The sequence below is a fragment of the Dendropsophus ebraccatus genome, chromosome 15 (assembly GCF_027789765.1).
Source record: "Dendropsophus ebraccatus isolate aDenEbr1 chromosome 15, aDenEbr1.pat, whole genome shotgun sequence".
NCBI lineage: Eukaryota > Metazoa > Chordata > Amphibia > Anura > Hylidae > Dendropsophus > Dendropsophus ebraccatus.
In genome coordinates, this window is record NC_091468.1 from 55,855,331 (window position 1) to 55,880,269 (window position 24,939).

Genomic DNA, 24,939 nt, shown 5'->3' on the forward strand with positions numbered 1-24,939 from the left:
CGTTGGCCATATGTTTACTTGGTCAATAGCTATCCCTCTAGTTACCCTCTTAAATATGAACTCTCAGCTGTTTTCTGAAGAGGGGAGGTGCACTGCTGCCAGCTTTTCTGGTGGCAGTTAGAGATGAGGGCAAATCGAGCACCTTTGGTCCATTAGTGATGGCTGAAGAAGTTGGATAAAGCCCTAAGGCTGCCTTGAAGACATGAATTTAGCCATAGGCTGTATCCATATTTTCCAGGACTCCCAACTTCTGTAGTCATTGCAAATCAGGTGACGCACGCTCGGGTTCAGACATACTCGAGCATGCTTGAATGGCGCTCATCTTTACTGGCAGACCATCTACTGCAAATGAGAACCAAAAGTATCAGACACTTGAAATTCAACTTGCCCGATCCTTCTCTTCCCCGACATCATCTGTTGGGAGATAGTTGGGAGTTGGGAATCCTCTATACTTATTGAACAGTCAACAGTCTAATATGTATGAGGTTGTTATATACATATATACATAATTTTTTTAAAATATATTTTTTGTTAAAATACAGTATTTATATGGATTACTAAACCAGTAAGATTTTGAGGAACAAAACCTGTCTTGTCCAACTTATTCGTCCCAATTTGGTAGGGAACTGCCCTTTATTAGGAAACAGCTTGGTTTTGATATAAAAGAAAAATGGAGCTCCTGTATGCGATGTAAAAAGGGTCTTACAGACATGACATTGTCAGAGCTTCCTGTGAAACAGAAATGCAATGTCCATTGGTGGCTTTAGCTTTAGATTTCCCCAATTTGTACTCAACTATTTGTTCTATAGAACCTCAATGGGTCTTTGTTGGTATGCCTGTGATCTCTGACCTGGTCATTGCTAGGATTTTCCTTTTCCAAGGCCAATTCATATATTTATTTTTATATAGTATTTGACCATGAATTTGACAAATTCTAATACTTTTAGCCTTCTTTGCTCTTCAATAAACCTTCTCCTAATAAAAAAGGTAAGAAACTCTAATAAAATCAAATGTTAAGCTTTAGTTGGAGGTTAAACCTTGTAAAAAAGCTACCGTACTAAACGAAATGATCTTATACTTTTACTATTGAATTTTATTATCCCGTTTTCCCCGGAAGGCAAAATCCTCTATTTTTGTTTAATTTCATATCAATCAGAATATTATTCATCATTCACCATTTTATAAATAGGTCTTTAGAAAGTATGAAAATATCTTTCTTTTCTTCCCATCGGTGGTAACGTCTCTAGAAATCTCAATGGCTCTTAATTTTCAGTTCTATCACCCGGTTGGAAATGTTGTGCATTTTTCGAATATACCTTTTAGCTGGAAATTAAACCCTCTTGGTGTAATATTTTAATGATAATGAATTCAGTCGTTGAATAGAATTAAATCATCAGCGCAATCAACTTGTTAATCACATTGTATGTGTACCTTACACCTATTTTAAGGATGGAGAAATACGTTTATGAATGGAATAAATTCTGTACCTGATTGTTTTTCTCTCTATATAGATTATAACCTTATAATTCATTAACGGTAATAAAAAAAAAAATGTTTAATTCATAGAGGATTCTAAAATATTCACTGGAATACCCAGGAAGTTGTATGCTTGTCTGCTTTAGGAAATGCTTTTTCAAATACCCTGATAGAGACTTCTAATACCCCTTTATTTCAGCAGCACAAAAAGGTTTGTAATTGACTCCAGGTGCCTTAAAGTGAAGGTACCAGCAGGACATTCGCTTTAAGAAATTCACATGGATAGAACAGCGCCGGCGCGGGGAAGTCGATGCAACAGTCCTCTTTTTGAACCGTGGCTCGGTTCCCTGTTCTATTCCTGGTCACTTGCCGGGGATGATGCACTGGAGGTGGGCCAGCCCGCTCCCAGTGGGAAGAAGCGCCCACCCTTCTATGATGCGTTTCCATTGATTCTAATGGAGCCGTGTCATAGAGGGGTGGGGGTTTCCTTCCACAGGGGGCGGGCCGGTCCGCCTCCAGTGCTTAAGCCCTGGCCGCTGCTGTACGTGGGAACCCGGCCGTGGGAACAAAAAAAAAAGGACCGCAACACCGTCTTCCCAGGGCCATGTGCCATTCTATCCATGTAAAATTCTAAAAGCAAATATACTGCTGGTACAATCACAAAGATTTTCCAGAGTCCATGATGTTTTCTTGTGCCCACAGGATTTTCCTTGTTCAGCCAATCCTTGTCCAGAGTATTGACCTAATTGGCCGGGGACAACACATCACAGAAGTCGGGAAGAAGCCAAAAGCAACATACAGGGAGCCCTTAGGGAGGGTGAGTATGCTTTCTTTTCTTACTTTGGGGTGCCCATATAATAAAATAGAGAGCAAACTATTCAAGACTATTTTCAGGTCAGGTGTAGTTTGCAATTAAGCTTCATTCACTTTAATAGAACTGAGTTGCAAAACCTGCACCCAAACTGAAGACAAGCATGGTGTAGCCATGTTTTTTTAATGTTAGATGACCCCTTTAAGGCTTTTTATTTAGACTGAATGCATCTGAATGCTGTGCCTGACAGCAATAAGGTACTGGGGAAGGTTTAAAAAGGATGAGGGATTAGCTTGGCAGTCGACTTATCAGCCGCCTGCCTTTGACCTCCTTGCGGCTCCTCCCTGGGTGCGTGGAAAAGTTTCATCCAGTCTTGGGCGACTTCTCCCAGTTTCGCAGGATTGGATCCAGCTTTTCTCAGCACCTGTAGCAGAGCGGCACAGAGTTCAAAAACAGCCATCTGATAAGCTTTGCTTTGTTAATACTGTAAATTCTCTCATCTCTACTCTTAAGCTTTGGTTCCTTTTATAAAGATGGGTTATGAGATGATGGGTGTTCCGTTTCATTGATGTTTACTTAGACCCACGCTTGTAGTTTGTAGTCATATATAACTATAACATCATATGACCATGGTGGCTCAGTGGTTAGTATTGCTGTTTTGCAAAACTTGAGTTCGGGGTTCAAATCGGACCTAGGGCATCTACATGGAGTTTTGTATGTTTTCCCCTATCTCCAAAAATACTGATGAGACTATGAGCCCCATTGGGGGACAGGAACCAGTGTAAGTGATAATAATAGTGTTGTGGAATATGTAGGCACTATGCAAATAAATCAATTATTATGATCATTATGACTACTTGATCATTAACGGAAATGTTGCTAAAAGAGAATGCAGAAGCAGCAGTCAAATTTTAATTTTTGTGGAGGCAAAATGGTTCCCCTCCAACTCAAGCTCTGCCTCTGATCATTGCTTTAGATTAGTCTTATTGTACTCAAATTTGTACATTAGACCTAAACTATATACATTTCGAGTTACTTTATGTGTATTAGATCCCAGTAACTACCACATCTAGATTTTTCGTCTTTAGAGAAAAATAAATATTGACAAGAATTTCGTTTTAGCACAAAAAAAGAAATATAATTAGCTTATTCCACCTAGTAAATTAATCTGCATTCCAACTCATACCAATCTTCTGTTTATACAAAAAAAAATTGCAACAATACAGTTATTTTTTTTCCAGTCCTTTTTGCACAAAATTTATTTACAATGTTTACATAAATGTTCCATGAAGGGACTATGGAAAAAAATGTATGCATGACTGATGCCTTGCTGAGAAAGAAAGTCAATGTATTAAAAATAAATCTTCTACAGTTCTTGCTCTTGAGCTGTATGACACAGGAAGTTATGCACAGATTGGTTGTTGTCGCTGCTGAATGGGGACACTGATGCTCTGTTGTGACAATTATGCTCCATACACATTGCCTTTTGGTTTCCATGCCTCATCCTACCAGTCTCCTTAAGACACTGCCTGCAACAGCTGATTAATCATTGTTGATGACTGCAGTTTTTCCCATCCTTCCCGATTTACATCTGTTCAGGCCAATTCAAATATGGTGAGTAAATGAATTAGACATGCAAATTCAAGCCCCAGGCTAGAGAGAAAGAAACAGGGAGACAAAAAAAAAAAAAAATCGAGAGACAAAGCTGCAGAGAAAGAGCGCATGGCTGAAATCCTTGGATCGAAGAAAAAAATCTTCTGCCTGACATACTTATTGTAATGCTTTAAAATGACCTGCAAATGAGGACGTTCTGTCATCTGCAGGGTAACTGTAAGGCTTTATTTTCTTTAAGTAAGGAGGCTTCTGGAGGAAGTGAAGAGCTATGGAAACAACACACATAGTGTGGAAAAATTTCACATTTTTTTTAAAAAAATCTATAAGAAACAACATAATATGGTTAACAGTATAATATCATTTACAATATTTCACTCTTTGTTCTCTTAATGTCTTATATATGTATTTATTGTGTCCCCAATCTTGATTTCAGCATCTTTTTGTTTCTGCTTTTTTTTTGTTTTGTTTTTTTGTTTTGTTTTCGGACGTCCCTGTGTCAAAAAACGATCATGGTCCTACATGGACTCCAAGAGTGGAACGCTGCCGCTGTGGCAGAGACACAGTATGTGACATTTTTTTGTCATTGCAGACAACACATATTCCCTTAAATTACTGAGCATGGATGTCCATTACATGCCCACTCATCGATGGATCTCCTGTATTAAGTACTGAGGGGCTAGGTGCTGACATCGGCATTCCAGGGTGATGTGGTCCCCCGTGCATCATCATCGCTGGGTGGTGATGGTGTCCAGGAATGTAGGTATGCACAGACGGCCCATGACGCAGCTGAGCGTGGTGTAAGGGCATCTGCGATGGAGGATAACTTGGCTGTCCCATACTCATACCCATCGGACCAGTCGAAGATATGTAATTCCCTGGCATACCTTGCAGTCCTAAAGGAAAAAATAAAAAGTAAATTATAAGCCCAAAACACCCATACTATATGACAAAAATACACAGTGAAGGTCTTCATATAGATAGTTTCCAATTTCTTGTTTTAACCTGTGTGTGCTTGAGTTTTGCTCATCTGTAATAGATAACCAAAGTCACTAAAATATTCTGATATAGCAGGCAGGTGATACTGGCACTCTTAGGAATTAATCTCCCAAATCCCAGTGGTCTAAGCCAATGGTTAGTCTGACATACACAAAGCCGGATTTCTTATGAACATTGCCCTTTTAGAGTGCAAGTTGAATGTTGGATCTGAAGAAGGTGCAAGAGATAGTGCTGAAATGTGTTGTCCTGTAATGTTTGTTGGAAAATAAAATGTTGCAGTGGTCCTCTAAAAGACAATTTGGATTTGGTGGTTTGACTCCTATGATTGGGCCTGTCCACACTTCGGAATCCGCGCGGATATCCATGGATTCTGTGTGCTCGAGACTCCCGCCCCCCCCCCCCCTTAAGAGCTGCCTATCCCATAGGTTCCATTCTATTCAGGCAGATTCCGCCATCTGCCTAAAAAAGAACTGACTTGTCAATTCTTTGGCGGACGGTGGAATCTGCCTGAGCATAGAATAAAGCTTATGGCACGGCCAGATGTTCAAGCGGGAGGGCACACTATATTCGTTGGAGGTTATCCGTGTGCATTCTGTAGTGTGAACGGGCCCATTGCCAGTAATACAGCATGATATACCAGTGCACTTTTTTTTTAGGGATTATTGGTTGTTACTATACCCTATGCTGTTATGATGCATAGAACTGGGATTCCGGGAAGTACACAGCATACAATATAAGCTACATAGAGTTTTGGGAGGTGGAGCACAATCCATCAAGGTAAAACGTGCCGACCATACTGAACAATATGAATGTAACTAATAGATTGTAAATAGGGATGGTCCGAACCTGCCAAACTCTCGGCAAGGATTCCCGCTGTCTGCCCACTCCGTGGAGAGGGTGGATACAGCGGGAGGACCGCCTGGAAAACTGGGATACAGCCATAGCCTGTATACCAGTTTTCCAGGCCATCCTCCCGCTGTATCCACCCGCTGCACGGAGCGGTCAGACAGCGGTAATCTGATGCCGAGTATTCGGGTTCATACGAACCCGAACCTCGGCAGGTTCGGACCATCCTTAATTGTAAACCAGCAAAGTCACTGTACTTAAAGTGCATGTAGGATGCCAGTTACATTATTATGTTATGTTATTGTTATAATTCTAAACAGCCTTACCTTCCTATGAATAGTGGGTATGTGAGTGGCTGTTCATTAATATTTTGCTCACCCATTGTTGCTGGTCAGTATTATATTAGGAACTGTTTTTAAACCTGCCTAGAAACTAGTATGGCCCCTTTTCTGTAATTTTTAACAATTTTGAGCCCATGTTCTTTGATTTTTTTTTTCTGTTATAGTGAGGGACTCTGAGGACCATTGACCTGAGTTGCCAGCTTGCATGGGGGTGCCAACAAGCCCCTCTACCCTATCCTGGGTTTAGATACAGGGTTAAAGTGGCAAACAAAATTTGCCCCAGGCTACCTGTCTCATTAGGGAGACTGCCAATCTGGCATGGAGTCTTATAAGCCAGGCAATGCTCCTTGGGAAAAAAGTATGCAAAGTAGCTCTCTCCTCCAGAAGGGAAAGAGCTGACTCTATGAAGTTAGTATCCCAAAAAGTCGATGCTCAATATCTTAAAAAAGAAAATCCTAGCTATGACTCACGCCTGAAGGTAAAAAAAAAAAAAAAAGTCAGTGGGTATTTAGTAAACTATTGCGACAAAATAGGATGCATTAAGAATGGCTGTTAAGCGGGAGGCATTTATTCCCCCCCCCCCTTCATACATGCAAGAAATCAATAACTGTTAGCAATTAATTCCTTCCTTGTGATCATGAACTTTTAAAATAAATCAGACTACAAACTCAGTCAAGCTTTCACTAAATTTGAGAACAATGAGGAAACGGAACGTAAAACAATAGCCCCCCTGCTTTCCGTGGGCCTCTGTCTTCTGCATGGTTTGCTATAGTTGATGAAAACTGACAGGTGTATTGTCTCAGAGAGCTATAAGCTCCATAATCATCAAGGGTGAAAGGCATAACGCTATTTCTAAGTAGGTTCAATTGGCTTTAGTTCTAAGTAATGTTGCAGCGTGAACACCTTGGATTCAGGTCTCAGGGCTCCAGCAATGAAAGGCTGCTTAATCTAGCCTAAAGGAACGCTTTTTTTTTTTTTCTCTTTTCCCTCTCTTTTCTAAACTAAGGAAAATGGCTCAGAAAAATATACCATATCAGCTGGTCTTTAATCAAAAGTGATGATATTTTTCATAATATCCTATTAATTTAATTGGTTATGAAGCATAGCATACATCATTTAGATTTAATTGACCCAGAAATTAAGAAACAATATTTAGATTAACTAAGCTGGAAATGTTGGTGATGTGTGAGAGAGCGGCTGGTGCCTTCCCAGGCAGTTCTGCTCAGCTTTAGTTCCCCTTTGGAATTGTGGGTAACACCCGACTCACAATTAGGAAGAAGAAACCACGGACGCTTTTTTTTGTGCGGAACAATACAATAAATCAGATTGGGTCTGAACTCTTCTACATTCCTATAGAGAGAATAATATTTTTGCTGGTGGAAAGCAAAAATAAAAAAATAAAATAAAAAATACAAAGCAACATTGTGGGCCGTCCGGTCTCCCCCCCCCCCCTTCCCTGTAGACTTCACTAGGCCTGCCGCTGAAGATTGCATTAATGATCTCTATTTTTGTATACTGAATGAGTCAAATCCATTTGTCACACTGCAAGTGATGGCATACTTAATTTGGATATAGTCAATTAGCCCAGGCAAAGCTGCAGAACCTGCTGTGCACACCTCTATTTTGTATTCTTTTACTTTCCCTTTTCCACACGTAATCCTATTATACAGGATGGACAAAGAGAGGCAAAGTGGAAATTCAAAGTTTTCCTGTGTGGGATCTTAAATAGCGCTAGGAATTTTTTTTTTTTTTTTTTTTTTTTTTTTAAAAAGGTGGTTATTTTGCTTTAAAGAAATCCGGTGTTTGCATATTGGTGTCTTGCAGGTTAGAGAAGAAGTGTAACTCATGCATCAACTGTGGTTAGACAGATTTATGACACTTTGGGGACATGCTCTTTCCTCTCCTTGCACTGCTGCAGACTGCTTACATTTTGCAAATCAGTCTGTTGCCATGGAAACCCGCTCCCCCCCCCTTCCACCTACTGCCTATTTCTTGTTTAGTCATGTGGTCAGTACTGTATAATAACAACACAAGAGTAAAATGTACAGTCTACGCAGTACTTAGTGCTTGAGATGAAACAAAATCAGGAAGAAACAAAATAGGATACCCAGATTTTTTTTTTTGGAAAAGGAATGAACAAGCATGGAGCTATGGGCAGGGAGAATACAAACCTGGAAAATCCACAGTGCAAAAAAAATAAATAAATAAACAACTCCTTGAGCAAAGTAGACAGAGCATCCATCCCCTGTTGTACTTACTTCCCCCTTGCTTTGCCATTGGTTAACTAGTAGATGGTTACATGTAGTGCCATTGCCCCTCCATGCCCATATTCATGCCCATTCCACTCATAGGTCCTAAAAGGGAGATAAAAATCCAAGAAGATGCCAGAAGATCAGAGAAGTGAACAGAGAAACCAAAGATCCCATTGCAACAACCAACCCCAAAGAAATCAAGATAAAGTAAAGCACCCAGATTGTAGCCATATTACGATTTGCAGATAGGTATAGGTAAAGCAAAAGGTATAAAGCTCCAGCTAAACATTTACCTAAGTAATTATTTAAAAAAAAATTATAAAAAAATTACCTGGCGCTCTGAGTCCCATGTGTTGCTGACCATCCATTACAAAACCACTCATTGGTTGTCCATCAGGGTTATACGGTGTTCCTTGACTTACTGGAATGTAAAGTATATATATTATAGTATATAATTTCATAAAATACCAGCGATAAGTTGACATCTTCAAAAATAGACAAAAAGTATGCAAGTAATAATGTAAATTTCCAGCTCAATACCCAGCGTTAGTATAATATACAGTACGTAATACTAGTAGGAAGTCCACCACCATATTTCCGGACCAGCATGCCGACATTTAGATAATATAGATATCACTTGATAGGAATCAAGAGTACCCAAGATGAACAATGCAGATTTAGAATCCCCAAAGGAAACTTAAGACACAGATATTTTCTTTATAGTAACACACGTTTTAGTTGAACACAAGCTGGCTTTAAAGTTAAATATCTGAAGGTTGTTAAGGTCCACCCCCCCCCTTAAAAAAAAAAAAAAATACCTCATTGAATGTCTTTGAACTTTACCGAGTCCCATAAGGGATACTGACCCTTTTACCCTTTTGACAGGTAATAAAGTTTACAGCAATTCCACACCAAGCCATGCACCAGGGAGTGGTCAAAGTAGCAGAAAGTACAGCTGAGGAGAAAAACTAATACAAAAAGTAAAAAAAAATGGAGCAATTTTCTTAAAAGTTGAATAAAACCAATTGTTGTACTAAAAATAGTACAAAAAAGTTGAGATATGGTTATCTTTTTTTTCTATATTTTTTTATTTATTAATTTTTAACTCCCGGCATTTTATTTATTTACCAGGTATTGGACCTCCCAGTGAATGGCTTGAGGATGGTTTTCGCCTGCGTGACTTGAAAACAGTTACTATTGAGGACTTGCCTGCTCGATTGGACTGGTCTATCATAGGCTGGACTATTCTTCTTCTAGCGTTTATAAACCTAAAAAAAAAGAAAACAAAACATATTATGGTTATTGGGTTTTTGTTCGAAAGTTGAGTCTACAATGTAATGTTGGGGTTCTGACCAGCACAAAGAGTAAGGCTGATGTAGTTTAGTCAGATGTTCTACATGCTGGGCTAAGCAGTCAGAAACCCGTGTAACCCCTTCTGACCTTCTAGAGTACAAGCTGGGGCTTCTGAGTTGATTTATGTTTGTCAGCTTTTACCACAGTTGGACTTTTTCCATTTAAGCTCTACATGAGGGAATTAGCCAGGTTTGCTGAAAAACAATATGTGTACCATTCCACTTCCAATTCTATAGGGGGAAAAAAAATTCTCTAATCGCAAAGAAGGGTGAAGCCTAATACAATAAGCCTCACAAGCCTATCCGTATCTTTTGTTTTGTGACTAATTCACAACTTTTATTAAAATCCCTTCTTTTTTTTTCTTTTTTTTCTTTGGAGTTTAATTCTATTTTAATGCCCACTATTAAGATAATGAACTGTGATGGCGGTACACCATCAAATGAGAGAACGTCTGGAGTTTTATCACCATTTGCTCACACTGCTGGGGAGTTCAGAACAAGGCATTCGGCTTATAAAGACTATTTTTTCCTTTGGTTTATTTAAAGAGTGGGGTCAGAACAAGGTCAATGCCATAGACCATTTGCTCTTATAATCTGGTTTTCTTCAGAAATCACAAAAGGTCAACAACAAAAAAAAAAAATAAGGTCATTCATTGACCAACTAAAATTATAGTCATTTATCACCGGCCAAAGTTTTATTTTTTTTGCATTTTAGACAAATATTTTCTTGGATATTGTTTTTTTACGTCTTGGCAAATAATTTTTGCAGCCAATTAGTGTTAACTGAAAACATAATATCACCGATGACATGCGCGTATTCCCAAAATGCTAAACTTTATTGCATCAGGATAATACACACTGTAAACACAAAAATGAAATTAAAATATGAGCACACAGGGAGTATGTAGTTGTAGAATTCCTCTTTATTCTATTTTAATAACCTTCATGAAGCTAAGACGCTGAGAGAACTTGGGAAATGAAAAACCCCCCGTCAACTGTCTTCCCTGATTGTCCAATTAAACATTATTTAATGAATTTTGGTAGATTACACGGCAACAGTCTTATTCAATATTAAATGTCATAAAAGTAATAATAATAAAAAAAGAAATAAACAAACCTATTGTTACAGACAGCCTCTTTGACCTTCACTTTAGAGAGCATGTATCCCACCCTTTGTGATATACACAAATTTCTGAATACCTTCCCTAGCAGGAGGTCTGTGCACAAACACTTTCCCGTGGCCTCGTCCGACTGGGGTCCACTTTGCCATTGTTCTCTAGCTGCAATTCCACAGAACTTTGCATTTGGTGCAACTGTCTTTTTCTGTTAACTCTCATTCATTAGACATGGCAGATTAAAAGGTTTTAACTATTTTAGAGAGTGTAAAGAAAATCTTTTTTTTTTTTAAACAAATTTATTGGCGATCATAATAAATTGTTACTTTTTTATTTTATATTATATGGAGTTTTTTTTTGTTGCTGTCATACAAAAATGTGGATTTTTTTTTTCTCCACAATTTTGTGTGCAAAGCATCAATTTCTTTGTTTGCCTTAAGGCTGCTTTCAAGAGAGAAGAACTAAACTTTTCTTTCTCCGTGGTAATAAAATGGCATTCTTGCCCCTCCCTGAAGAAGTCAAACTGAGGTCAGCATCCCATCCTCATATCTGGTTAAATAAACTGGTCCAGCTGTTTGTTTCCAAAATGGCCTCTGACCTCTCCCCTCATCCTTATGCGTTTGCAATAGAAAGCTTCACTTTGCACACCAGTTGTGGCTCTGAACAATGGTCTAAATGATCTACAAATTAGGGCCAAGTTGCCATAGTATATGCAGTCTTTATGTGGCCATAGGAAGTATAAAAAAAAATAAATCTAAAAGACAGACTGAATGAACTATCGACCGATGTTCTGTTTATCGTACCAATGGTAGACCACCTTATTCATGGCTATCCAGAAAATGGCTCACTCCATCAGTAATTGTGAGAAAAGTATCTTGCATGTGCTGTGACCTAATAGTCAGTAAAGTCGTTACTTCTTGTTGGGTAGCAATACATCCCCTTTGCTTGCTGGGTGTCTGGGCAGCTATAAAGGTTAGGCTGTGTTCAGATTTCTGCTGCGCATATATGCGTGTCCATAGGGTTCCATTAGCACAACAGAGGCCAAATGATCGGGCCACTATATGTTGGTAAATCACAAAAGATCATAAGATAGAAAAAGTATAAAGAAGCATTCCGGGAAATTTTTTTATTACTCCCCCCCCCCTTCGTTCCGGTGGTTCAAATCCTGCGCACATTCACGCCACCGCTCTTCTGTATCAATGTTAATTGAAGGCCAAAAGTCACTCTCTCCAATCCATTCTCTATGGGAGATCCCGACTTCCGGACTTCAATCAACATGGAGACAGAAGAAGGGTCAGAAGAGCGTTGACGTGAACGCACACAGGATTTGAATGGCGCTGAACCGGAACCGTGCCGCAGGATACCGATCATCGCTGGTAAGTATATGTGCCAACGCACAGTGGGGAAGGGGGGGCCCAAATAAAAAAAAAAAATCTGGAATGCTTCTTTAATATTCCATATAGCAGTATGAATATGGTCTATGGGTGACATATCCTACTGTACGCCTATAGAATAGGATACACTTCCATTAGGATATACATCTGCAGGGGTATATGTTTTATGGAGAGAGTTTTATGAACAGAACCACATAGAATATATATATATATATATATATATATATATATATATATATACACAATTATCTATCTATCTATCTATCTATCTATCTATCTATCTATCTATCTATCTATCCATCAGTAGTTGCCTGGTATCTAAGTGGTTTATGCCCAGCTATAAGTGTTATCTTCCCCCATCACTGAGAACCAGAAATCATTCAGCTCAACAACTAAAAATGCCTCCCATGTTAAGTTCAGAGTGGACAATAGAGTAGGAGGGACAAGGAGATGAAAACCTGTTCAGACCACATTACAAGCTCCAGCCTGTTCACTATAACACATGAATGCTCCTCCATGAGACAATCTAACCTTCAGGCTATTGGTGTAGCTTTGACTTCTTTTCACATATAGCTGTAATCCACTGCAACAACACTCAGATGATGACACTTAGATACAGAGATATTACTGTTTTGGGAGATATCCATTGTTTGCATTGGTAGAGAGACATTGGTGCCTCTTGCAAGTTTTTAGGGATGACGTCAACTTGCAAGTTTACAGTAAGCATTAAGAAGAATGGCCAAGATGTTGAAAAAACTCGAAGTATGTAATAGAAAGATATAATAGTGCTATCTATACATGAGGTAATATAACAAGGAAGGGAATATTTATCCTTGAGTAGCCTCTATGGCTTAGGTTGGCCCTATTTCCCTTCATAATAGATAATGTGAACCTATAGGGGGTTTTATTTTAAATTAGAACCTTAGCAGCAAATAAAGTAAGGGCCCTTTAAAGAAAGGGCTGATGATGACAAGCGCTCATCCCACCGATCGGCGAATTTTTTCAAGGCCTTTACGAGGCGTCATCTATCTTGCAAACTATTGAAGGCATCACTGTCAGCTGCACAGATGATGATTTTATAGGGCACACAAGAGATCCAGTAAGCCAATAAAAAATTGTCCAGTCATTTGTTGACTGGCCTTTTTACACAGGAATTAAAGGGAGGTAAAGGCCTTAAAGGGAGGTAAGCATGTCTGATGCCTTCTAGTCCATTTTTGGCACCAAAGATGTACCTGGCTTTCTGTGCTTGGTTGGTTGGAGTTTAGAGGCAAGGACCAGCACAGGAAGCAGTCCGACCACAACTATGGTGCCCCTCTTGTCTATGTATCTCACTGATATTGGACACATTGGATTCTTAACAGATTCCTGTTTAGGGAAAATCGAACCTTGTGATTTTGCAGGTTCGATCGAAATTAAACGTTCTCGAACCTGCAGCATTCGACTCTCAATTCCTTCCCGGTCCAGGTGGAAGGAGGAGACAACCCGAGTACCGCCTGGAATTCCACAGGGTACTCGGTCTCCTCCTTTTCCACAGACCGGGAAGGCATTGGGAATCAAATGCTGCAAGTTCGAGAACGTTCAAGTTCGATCGAACCTGCAAGATCCCGAGGTTTGATCATCTCTATTCCTGGTACCATGCTACAGTTCTCTTATGGTGACCTATGTAGGGGTCTAAACAGGGCCCACCAAAGCAAGATTTAAAAGGCTTAAAGGGTGGAAGTTTAATCTGTAGCTCATGGAAAACCTGTAATGAGGCCCCCCACTTACTATAAACCATTCATAATACTGCTGTATTTTTAGGTCACAAAGGGACTTTTTTGGCCCCCTTAGCCAGTAAAGGCCTCCATGTGCATTATAAAAAAGTTGTCTCTACATCCCTCTCCTCACTGACTGTACATTCCTTCTAGATATACACACTTAAAGGGCACTTAGGAGGGATGGCTCCCTTAGAACATCATCAAGCAGTTATTAGCCTAATAGACTTATATTGCAATGGGGAACAGGACCAGTGATCAGCCAATGAACATATAAATGCTTATTCGTAGATTTTAGTGGGTTACCAAGTTGATGTACGTGAATGATGATCTATCGGAAATGAGTCTAAAAGAGTCACTTTAGCCAAGGTATTACTGTACTTCTGCTCTTACACAGGGTTGGTCAAGATAATGTCACCCCTTAAAGAAGTTCACAAATTGCTGAAACAATAATTCTCAAATGTTTCATCCTAAAATAGGACCTCCACCAATACAGAAAGTTTTATGAGACGCTGAAGATTTTTAATGTTATTCTGCGCTTATTCCAAAGGAGCCCAAGTTTTCCGGTAGACGAGAACTGTGTAAATTACACTCTAATCTTAATTAGTTAATGTGCAGAACACTTTCAAACAAGTATCATTTGCCTTAAAAATTCTTTAAAACTGCTACCACAGCTTTCCCTTAATTAAATGTCATTACATAAAAATGTTTTAGCTTTTATTGCAATGGAACAACTAATTATCTTTATGATCATCATACTTTCTTCCCATGCAGCGCTTCAGTTATGTGCAATTCTGTATATATGGATGGTACAGTCATCGAAAACATTACAGCTTGTAGCCCGCAGCTTACTACGTGGACATTCCGTCAAAGCCCGTGTAGAATAATACTGTAGAAAGTGTAGACTGTACTGAGGAGGCATCTCTATCTCATCTACACTACATCTATAGTGATCCGTCTAAAGAGTTATCTGTCATTTATCTCATTTTAGGGCTATGTTCACACAATATACTATTTTTGAAAAAAAACTGTTGTTTTCCATTAAAGGAGAAGTCCAGCCATTTTTAAAATTCGGCAGGGGAGAAATTGATTACAAGTGCCAATTTACCTCTCCTAGTGCCTGCAGTAAGCAGCGAGATCGGCCTCGGGACTTCCACCGGGGAAAAGTCATGCCCTGGCTGATGTACTGGCCACTAAGCCAAGCAGTGACTGGAGCAACGTCCCACCTTAGACGTTGACTGGCTGAACGGTTAGTCTATCAGCCAAGTCGTGATGTGTCAGCTTCACAGATGTCGGAGCTCCGAGGGGGTCCCGGGGCCCGGTCCCATCCCTCACCACGGGCACGGGTAGACATAAGTTCATACTTGTAATTAAATTCCCCTCCGCCCCTGTTTGCTGCCGGATTTAAAAAATGGCTGGACTTCTTAAATTTTACTATTGCTTTGAGTGCCAAATGGCTGTTGTTGAATACACTGTGTTAAAATTGTTGTTTTAATGGAAAACCACAGCTTGTCTTTTCAAAAATAGTACGTTGTGTGAACATAGCCTCGAAGTGACACATTACAGGGTTGAATTTTCATTGTTTTTGGGAGTTGCCCATTCTGTTCTTATTTTGCACCTATTCACATTAGGATACTACCCTGGGCTCACATCCAGCTTTTCGACAGACCAGGAATATAAGTATTCTTGTGCACAATTATATTTCACTTCCCTTCTAATGCTAAATCGAATATGTAAAGTAGCTTCCCTCTAGAAGGAAGAGGGTCTGCTCTCTAGTGCCACCTATAGGAGGTATTATCTTTTCAAATCAAAGCCCACCCCATATAAGAGCCTTGAAACATGACTGGAAGTTATAAGCCAAGTCAGAATCTCCTGACTCCGAATTTACTAGTAATCTAACCCTAAGCATGTTGTTATTATCGATAGGTTATATCATGTATCGTAGCTGCGTTATTTGAATAGTTATGTAACTCTGATGTTTGAGTATGGAGCGCAGGACTCCCTATTGACCTTTAAAGTGTATAAAGCAAAATTTCATGTTAGCCCCTTCATTCTAGACATAGCGGTCAAGACCCCCCACCCAATTAGGCATTGACAGCATAACTTATCAATCCTCAGCAAAGCCCGTGACATTTAGTTGGCTGTAAGGGGATAGCCCCACACCCCCTTCAAACATTTCATAGGGATGTAGCCTTTTATTTGTTGCATAGGCCTATGTATTGTTGCAGGGAAGAAGATATTATGGCAACCAAAGTCTAGGGAAAACATGGTGCTCGGCATGTAGGAGTGGCCAAGAATCAAGAGTATTCAGGAGATGCACGGATTACTCCTCCCTCAGGCGATCAAAGTTTGTAGCCATCAGTTATTTATGGGGAGTAGAGGGTTAAGCCGCAGCCAGAGAGCTCTGACTGTGGCCTATTTACACTGACATAATCTGTCAGTGAACAGTTGGTAGAGCCCCATACACTGGGACAGCGGGTATGGCCAACAAAAGTATTAAGTCTATGGGCACCTTTAGTGAAGTGAGAGTGGAGTGACCAATGCATCCTATAAATACTCCAGGGGTGCAACAAAGTACAATGCAGCACTGCAAAATAATAAAATCCTGAGGTGACCTCAGACCAGACACAGACTTCTGCCAATGATTTACCCTTAAAGGTTAATCTGTAAGTTGCAATTCACATTCAGACCTTCTGACACTCTTAGATAGCTGTTGGGACAAGGAGACACATGGCACCTCATATATTCAACTGTGGTTCTATAACAAGAAAATGTTTTTCTTTTCTGGTGTAAAGTGCCAAGTAGGTGTTGGCAAGCTCCAGAAGTGCTAAAGGCTGTAGTGCCTCCTCGCTCCCCCTTCCATCCTTATCCCTACTTGATAGACAGTGACCTGGAAGACGAGCCCTGTTTCCAAATCTGGTTCCTATGCTGTTTAAACAAATTGTGCACAGAAAACAGGGCTTGGCGTCCAGCTGAATGTAAGGACAGCAGGGACAGAGATGGGGTGGAAAGGTGTTACAGACCTCAGCACTTTAGGGGCATAGGAATGCCGCTTTGACACTTGGCATCAGAAAACGAAAGCATTTTTCTTATCAGTCTGACGCAGTGATCTCTGCTGCCACCTCTGTCCAAGACAGGAACTGCCCAGAGCAGTAGAAAATCCCCATAGAAAACCTCTCCTGCTCTAGCCAGTTCCTGTCTCGGACAGAGGTGGCAGCAGAGGGCACTGTGTCAGACTGAAAAGAAGAGTATGGAAAGACTTGAGATTTTTAAATAGAAGTAAATTACAAATCTATACTTTATACTTTACAAATCTATAATCTATATCTATCCATACTATCTGACACCAGTTGATTAGAAAGAAAAAGATTTTCTCTGGACTACCCCTTCCATTCAAAGTCACATAAAAAACTGCAATATCACACACAGCCTATGAACAGATGTGGTGCTGTTTCTTAAAAAAAATATATATATATATATATATATATATATATATATATATATATACTTTTTTTCTCAATTTGGACAATTCCTTTAACTTATATCACTAAAGCACTAAAAAGAAAAAAAACATCATGCCTTCAATAAACTAAGGAGTGACTGTCTAGGGCCCCTCCTCTGTATACTAGCACCGACCTTTTGATAAAGAAGGGGCTCATTGATGTTCAATCATCATAATTAACAAGCTCATTTTTTTAACTTTCAATACTTGTTAAATTTACAGCCCTTCAGGAAACCCAACGAAACCACAAGCGACAACTTATGAAGTCATATTTTGGCAGCTTGAATCAGCCTTTGTCTGTCTCTTGTGCTGCTGAATAAAAAGAGGACCCCAAACTGCATAACATTATTCACAGTGCAAGAGGGGGGGGAGGAGAGGCCGTATGCATGCTTCACTAACCGCCTACTTCAGAAACATAATATTGGAATTTACTCAAATCACAGCAAGACCATCAATCATACGAATCAGTAGATTTTCCTTCAAGCCCAGTTTTACACCTCAGGCAGTAATGAAAAATTTGTACCATGTAGCAAAAACAGAGCACTACTGTATGTCAAAGCTTTTCCAGTGTAAGAATATGATAAAACACCCAGGGTAAAAATGATCAATTAGCTGACAAATGAAATGATGCGAGGACAATGCCGAAGACACATATAGCTTTATGTTTACAGTCTCGGTCTTCTCTCTTGAAGCTCAGCATGGAAGTTGGAATTCTCGGTGATGGAGTGTTTGACAACGCAAAACTACACAAACACGGGGAAAATGTCACAATTTACATAATTTTTTTACTGAAAACCATTTGCGGTGTATTAAAAAGGCATTCTCATAGTTTCTACAGGCATGGTGGGGTGAGCATCGTAAAAGATCAGATACTAAAAGAGTGCCGCTCTTCCACGTATGGTTATAAGGATTGACGCTCATTATCATTCAACTAAAGGCCCTACTACACGGTGCAATCAGAGGAAGCAAATGAGCGCCAATCTGTCAGGTCAGCGCTCGCTTGCTCCTCGTTCCCCGCTCGCTGCCGGCACTATTAGTGCGGGTGGGACCGCGGGGATCTGCCCAAGCAGCAGATTGTAGCTATTGTTATGTTTCAACATTTTGCCTTTCATTACACAAGGCGATTATTGGCCATAATGGACGATAATCGGCCAAATATAATTGCTATGTGTAATAAGGCTTTAAGACTTATGCTTAGGGACGGTCCGAACCGAGTTCGGTTCGGGTTTGTACGAACCCGAACTCTCGAAAATGATTCCCGCTGTCTGCCCGCTCCGTGGAAAGGGTGGATACAGCGGGAGGACCGCCTGGAAAACTGGGATACAGCCATAGCCATAGGCTGTATCCCAGTTTTCCAGGCAGTCCTCCCGCTCTATCCACCTGCTGCACGGAGCGGGCAGACAGCGGGAATCTGATGCCAAGCGTTCGGGTTCATACGAACCCAAACCTCGGCAGTTTCAGACCATCCCTACTAATGCTTATCAATTTTTGTTTTTGTCCTCTTAAGGTGCCTATACACTTTAGAGGAAAAACTTTGGCAGTCTAAAGTGCATGGTGGCCTCCATATCCCAGGGAAGGATTAGCCATGTTGGATTTCAATTGCCCGTTCCTATTGTTTTGGGAGAGATGCCGGAGTAAGCTGGCTGTGGCTTAACCCTCTCCAAAGACAACCTATAAATGTTGCATTCCAGAATTACTGTTCACACTGTAGTTGAAGGAAGTTTCAATCACAGTCAGCCATTTTTGTGTTAGTTGAGTCATCCAGTCACTCAACCTTTAGAGCCCTAATACACAGAGTAATTATTGAACGAACAGAGCCAGTGTTATAGGACCAGCTTATCATGTTTTGCCTTGCTAAAAAGTCATCAACCTACTTGTCGGGAAGGGCACAGAAACAATCGATGGATCAGTCATGTCACCCTTTGTTGTCATTATTTGTCGGCTGGCCATTGCATTGGAAGATGTGTGGCCAGTGTCGAACTGGCCCACTAGAGTACCAGAGGATCCTCCGGTGGGCCCCCAGCTCTAGAACCTGCACTAATACTGGCTGACAAGGCGTCTCTCACTGGTTCTTCATTGGTGGGCCTCAGGATCATTTCCTCTGGTGGGCCTCAGATACCCCAGCCCTAATATATGGGATTAGCACGCTTGACAGCAGAATAAAAGTCTTTCAGGCCATGTAATAGGGTTATTAGACATGCATATACAGATACTTCACTGCTCTTTTCTTTCTCCTTCCTCAATGAAGATGGCCATACACCTAATGTTGGATGCGCATGCCAATTTTACTGGGACTAGCTAACCATGCGAGGGGTATAGGGGATCCCCAAATTAACCTCAGAGGTGGCTAAACAGGCTTACTACCCATTTGGATGACATACATTCCTGGCCAAGGCAACGTTGGACAGATGTTGGCAAAAGTAGTTTTCAGCCAACAGATATAAAAAATGTATGGTCAATTTAAAGCAAATGTACCACTTCCTGCAACAAGTCTGGGCGCATCACGCAAGGGAGAAGATATCGGGCCGCTGGGCTTGCCTCCAGTGTGGCGAGAGTCCCTATTTGCATATAAAGAAACTGGCGCAGATGGTGGCAACCTGGCAGTGGTTTGATAAATGGATGGATCTAAACACTGGTGCTGATCAGGTCATATGTACAACATATATACATATATATATATATATATATATATATATATATATATATATATAATGTGAAGTGCTACATTCGCTTTACCCTTATATTTTGTGTATTCATCTGCAAGTATACACTGAGTAGGAATGTCAACATGATAAGTAAAATATACAATGTGAGCCAACTAGAAGCTGACGCAGACAGCAGAGAATACCTTTGTTGGATAAGTGCCCCTTAGTGTCTACATTGATAGTATGTAGTGTCTGCCCCTAAAGCTCACAATTCATACTTTGCCTCAGATTTTTTATTAGTTAACTTAAGAGTTACACAAAATAAAGCTGTAAAACATCCAATGTTCACCACTCAAATACCTGGAATAGGTAGATAACATTTCAAAACACATAAGCATGAACTGGTCGTCAAAATACAAATAAACTAAACATAAAAACTAACAATTACAGGTCAGTAAAGTTACACAGAGAGGTATACATTACCAAGGGGTCAGGTATGGACCGATAGTATGTAAACTATTCAAAGGTCACAGAGATGCAGACCAAAGGAAATGCTATAATTTCTGGGCTAGTTCTGACACCACCGACTATTTTACGATAGAACACATGGTTAGAGCTCAGTTCTAAACAGACCTAAATACTGCTCTTCAAGATGGGGGGGGGGGGGGAGTTTTTGTTTGGCTAGTATGATGATACTGGCCAAACTCAAACCTCCTCTAAAAGGAATCTGTAGCCAGCTCTTAGGACAATCACCCCCAAAATCCTCCTTTTGGAGGAGACTTGGCCAGTACGAGAGTGTTGTTGCCAATACCCTCGGTTCAATATTCTCGGTGGCAGCCGAGAACTTGATTCGGAATTTTACAACTTCTTACCAAATTATATCCCACTACTTTATTAAGAACTCATAAACTCATAAATCACAGTAACGAGTAAACAACATGTTTCGAAGGCAGACAGCCTTCTTCCTCAGGTTCAAACACATTGACAGCTTGACGTATAAATTCAACATCTACTCTGATAACTCCATCCTATATAAATAGGCTGTGATTCTGACACAATCCCTCTAACATTCTGGAGTTGTTATTGTTACGCAGTCTCTTATAATACAAGCTTTTCCCCCAGACACGTGCTAGTAGAACATGAGAAATGTAACCTTATAAAACATCAAACACAATCACCGACTTCTACATATAGATCGCTTTAGGTTAGTGGAAGTCACAATTTACTAGGTAGATTGCTTTGCATACAAAAGGGCCCGAGAAACATAGGATCCATTTCCTCATCGTATAAACTATACATAGAAAGAGACTAAACTTGTGCGAGCCACATTTCCCGAACCTGTTTATGTTTCCTATGGATCACGGTGGTTATTAAGCGGAAGTGGATGAGTATGAAAGGCAGAGTCGGGCGAGCGGTCTATCAGGTTGGCATCAACAAATACACAAGCCTTATAAAATATTAGTGGAACTGTTAAATGACCCAGATTTTATTTTAAGTGTGCTGCCGCCTCCTTTCCAGTGAAAAGAATCTCTAAAGCCTTTAATGCTGATACAGAAAGCCATGCATCATTTACACACACACATACACACAGCGCTCTACCAAATCTATGCCTTCAAATGCATTTCCTTCCCTCATGCCTCTGGCTCTCCTTCATTTTTTAAGAAGAGAAAATTGTTTTATCCAACAAGGAGGCAACATTTGCCCCATTTTCAATATTTCAGACTGGCTTTTTAACGTCTTAAAAAACGCAGTTTGTTTTATGGAGGCATGGCCCGGGGGCGGCTGTATGATGTAAGGGAGAAGAGGTCTCTAAGGGCACACTTCTCAGTTTTGCTGGTGCTACGTTTGCTGTGCTTAATTGCTCCGCACCATTCTTGGCCACTGTTGACTCAAAATAGGTGTGGATCAGGTCTGTGCAAGCAATGAAATACCAGAAAGTCAAACTTTATGTAAACACACTCAAGGGGAGATCTAACAAGAACAGACTGAATCCTGACTTGTGGAGTTCTTCCGAGGTTCCAAGATTTTAGCTGAAAAGGTTTTGAAAATGCATTTCTGCTAAAGTCGTATTGCTAGTTATTAGTTTTTTTTTTATTATTATTATTGTTTTGAAGTCATGTAGTAGAAGGAAGAGAAACAGCCAAATTTGGAATCTGAGATAGAAGTGTGAAATACAATGGAGGCCGCCATTTTGCGGAATAGTCACTTACTAGAAATAAGGAGCAGCTCTAAGAAAAACTTTAGAATAAACCTGTGACCTTCAAAGTGGAAATCTATAAGGAATTAATATTTGAGACTAGATAGTTTTCTCAGTAACTAGGTGGCAACCAATCGTCGACAGGGTACCAGATTTAATGAGACCCTTGTATGTCCTGTAATGGGGTACCGATTGGGGTTGCTAATCAATGGACTAGTGAGGAGCCAACCTGAATGATCACCATTTGACTCCCGGTGGCTAGAGAAATTTGATGCAGCCCTAGGGAGTCCTGGAAAACATGGATAAAGTGTATGGTTGACAGTCCTAGGGCTTCATAAAACTTCTCCAGCCATGAGAGTCAAATGCAAAACAGCGGGGTTTGGCAAAACTTGAACGTTTCGCAACTTCGTTCGTCTCTAATTGTAACCCATTGCCCAGCACTGAAGTCTATTCAAAAGGGGAAAAGGCTGCATGAAGGCTTCCAATGTAGTTCAGAACATTCTCAATGATAAATATATATGGTGATGTACTGTAGGTAGATTCCATTTTAAATTATATTTTAAGTGGAAATTGTAACTGTTGAGTACAAGAAAAAAAAAAACTAAAATAACCTAAAATAACAAATTTCAAAAATAGACAAAGCTCATATTATCAGCATGTTATACCTCTATAGGGTGCATTCACACCTACAGGATCTGCAGCAGATTTGATGCTGTGTCCAGTTATTTAAATGAAATCTGCTGCAGAAAATCAGCTGCAGATCCTGTAGGTGTGAACGCACCATTAAAAATTGAAGGGAAAAAAAATCCCATTTATTTAAGTACCACAACTGATGATAGATAAGGAATGATAAATCTTCATTGGGGATCAAGCTTAGAGAGTTTGGAAAATATGAGACATCTAAACTCAAAGGATAACATAAGGTCAGTGTGTGATGTGAGGGCCGTATCTCGATTCATGTATTCTGCGTGTTTCCGGCTCAGTTTATGCAATCCATTTGTGCTTGTACGATTAATTATATGACCCATCGAGTATTAAAACTTGTGAACTAAAAATATAGTCAAGCGGGAAATGTGTGTGTGGGCAGAGGAGAAGGAGTGAGGAAATTGCCTGTTACAGAAAAATGTATCCAAAGAGAGAATTCTAACTCCTAATGAAAACAATACCATTCTAGTTGCAAGCTCTAACTCTAGATTTAACCGCTTACAGCTGAGAGAGTTTTTAATAAAACTTTTTTTTATTCCCTCTCTTTTTAGGACCATATAGGTCTGTACCCAATAAATTTAATAGTCAGCATGTAATTTTCAATTAACCTGTAGAGGCAGTGTAGCAGAACTAAACCCTTTTTGCCTGGTTCTACATCAGAGTTCAGTTGATCAACAAGGCGCCAAGCTTATTTTTACGGCTAACAAAAAAAAAATTACTCTTTGAAGAATATTCCAGACGGTTAAAGGGGTTCTCCAGCGCTACACAAACATGGCCACTTTCTTTCAGAGACACCACCGCTCTTGTCTCCAGTTTGGATGTAGGTTTGGACCCCAGTCCATTGAAGTGAATGAACTGAAGACAAGAGTTGTGTTGTCTGTCTCTGGAAAAAAATTGGCCATTTTTTGTAGTGTTGGCTTACCTCTTTAAAGAGTTATCCTGGCCAGACCCCTTTTTCTGCAATAATTGGGGAAAGGGTGAGCGAAAACAATAATATCCACTTACAGTACCTCCCTAACTCAAGCGCTGCCACCTGCATTATATTGTGTCGAGCCGGGGAGGTTACTAGCTATTATTTTCTTCACCCACCCCCTACCCAGACATTGCTGAAAAAAGGGGTCCTGGATGGAGTACCCCTTTAAATTTATATTTAAATTATTTCATATATTAAATTAAAAATAAAGAAATTAATTTAAAAAAAAATATTAAAAAATGTTGCTAAGATTTAGATGGGGACTGATGTTAGTTATAACAAGCACTGTACAACAATGTGGAATATGTCAGCACTATATTAAAGTGCTCTAGAAGGGGCAGTTATGAATACTGCAAGTCAAAATGTTTTTTTTTTCTATCCATATCCACTCAACAATGTACTATTTTCCGTTAAAACAACGGCCGTTCTTTTCATACTGCAATGATATGCATTGAGGTCAATGGAACAATGGAAGTTGCTTTGGCATTCAAAACAACGGCCGTTGGTCAATACATTCAATAGTTCCATTGACTTCAATGCATTCAATCATTGCAGTATGAAAACAACAGCCGTTGTTTTAATGGAAACTAGGGATGGGCCAAACCCTCCGAAGATCGGGTTCGTATGAACCTGAACGCTCGACATCAGATTCCCGCTGTCTGCCCGCTCCGTGGAGCGGGTGGATACAGCGGGAGGACCGCCTGGAAAACTGGGATACAGCCTATGGCTATGGTTGTATCCCAGTTTTCCAGGCGGTCCTCCCGTTGGATCCGTCCGCTGCACAGAGCGGGCAGACAGCGGGAATCATTACTGAGAGTTCGGGTTCGTACGAACCCGAACCGAACTCGGTTCGGACCATCCCTAATGGAAACCAATGGATGTTCTAAAATAGTACATTGTGTGAACAAAGCCTTACATAAGGGTCTATAGCCAATAGTGATAAAAAAAACTGTTATATATATTCAA

The 24,939-nt window shown here is 40.1% G+C and overlaps 1 protein-coding gene and 1 long non-coding RNA gene across 3 annotated transcripts in view; one reads left to right on the forward strand and one right to left on the reverse strand.

Annotated features, from left to right (window-relative positions):
* LOC138774554 (uncharacterized) overlaps positions 1-10,670 on the forward strand; it is a 38,277-nt gene extending 27,607 nt beyond the window's left edge. The window contains exons 2-3 of the long non-coding RNA XR_011360334.1: positions 2,179-2,293; positions 9,468-10,670. This is a non-coding gene — a long non-coding RNA (uncharacterized lncRNA). The remainder of the gene's footprint in view (positions 1-2,178; positions 2,294-9,467) is intronic.
* The window catches only part of MEIS1 (Meis homeobox 1), a 140,084-nt gene continuing 118,559 nt past the window's right edge, over positions 3,415-24,939 (reverse strand). Inside the window, exons 10-13 of one of the 2 annotated variants that reach the window (XM_069955541.1) lie at positions 9,546-9,604; positions 8,668-8,757; positions 8,343-8,438; positions 4,704-4,794 (exon numbers count right to left, since the gene is read on the reverse strand). In XM_069955541.1, coding sequence (XP_069811642.1) covers positions 8,380-8,438; positions 8,668-8,757; positions 9,546-9,604 — 208 coding nt within the window. In that variant the 3' untranslated portion in view covers positions 4,704-4,794; positions 8,343-8,379. Of the gene's footprint in view, positions 4,795-8,342; positions 8,439-8,667; positions 8,758-9,545; positions 9,605-24,939 lie in introns of both variants that reach the window. The other variant, XM_069955539.1, reaches the window with a different exon arrangement.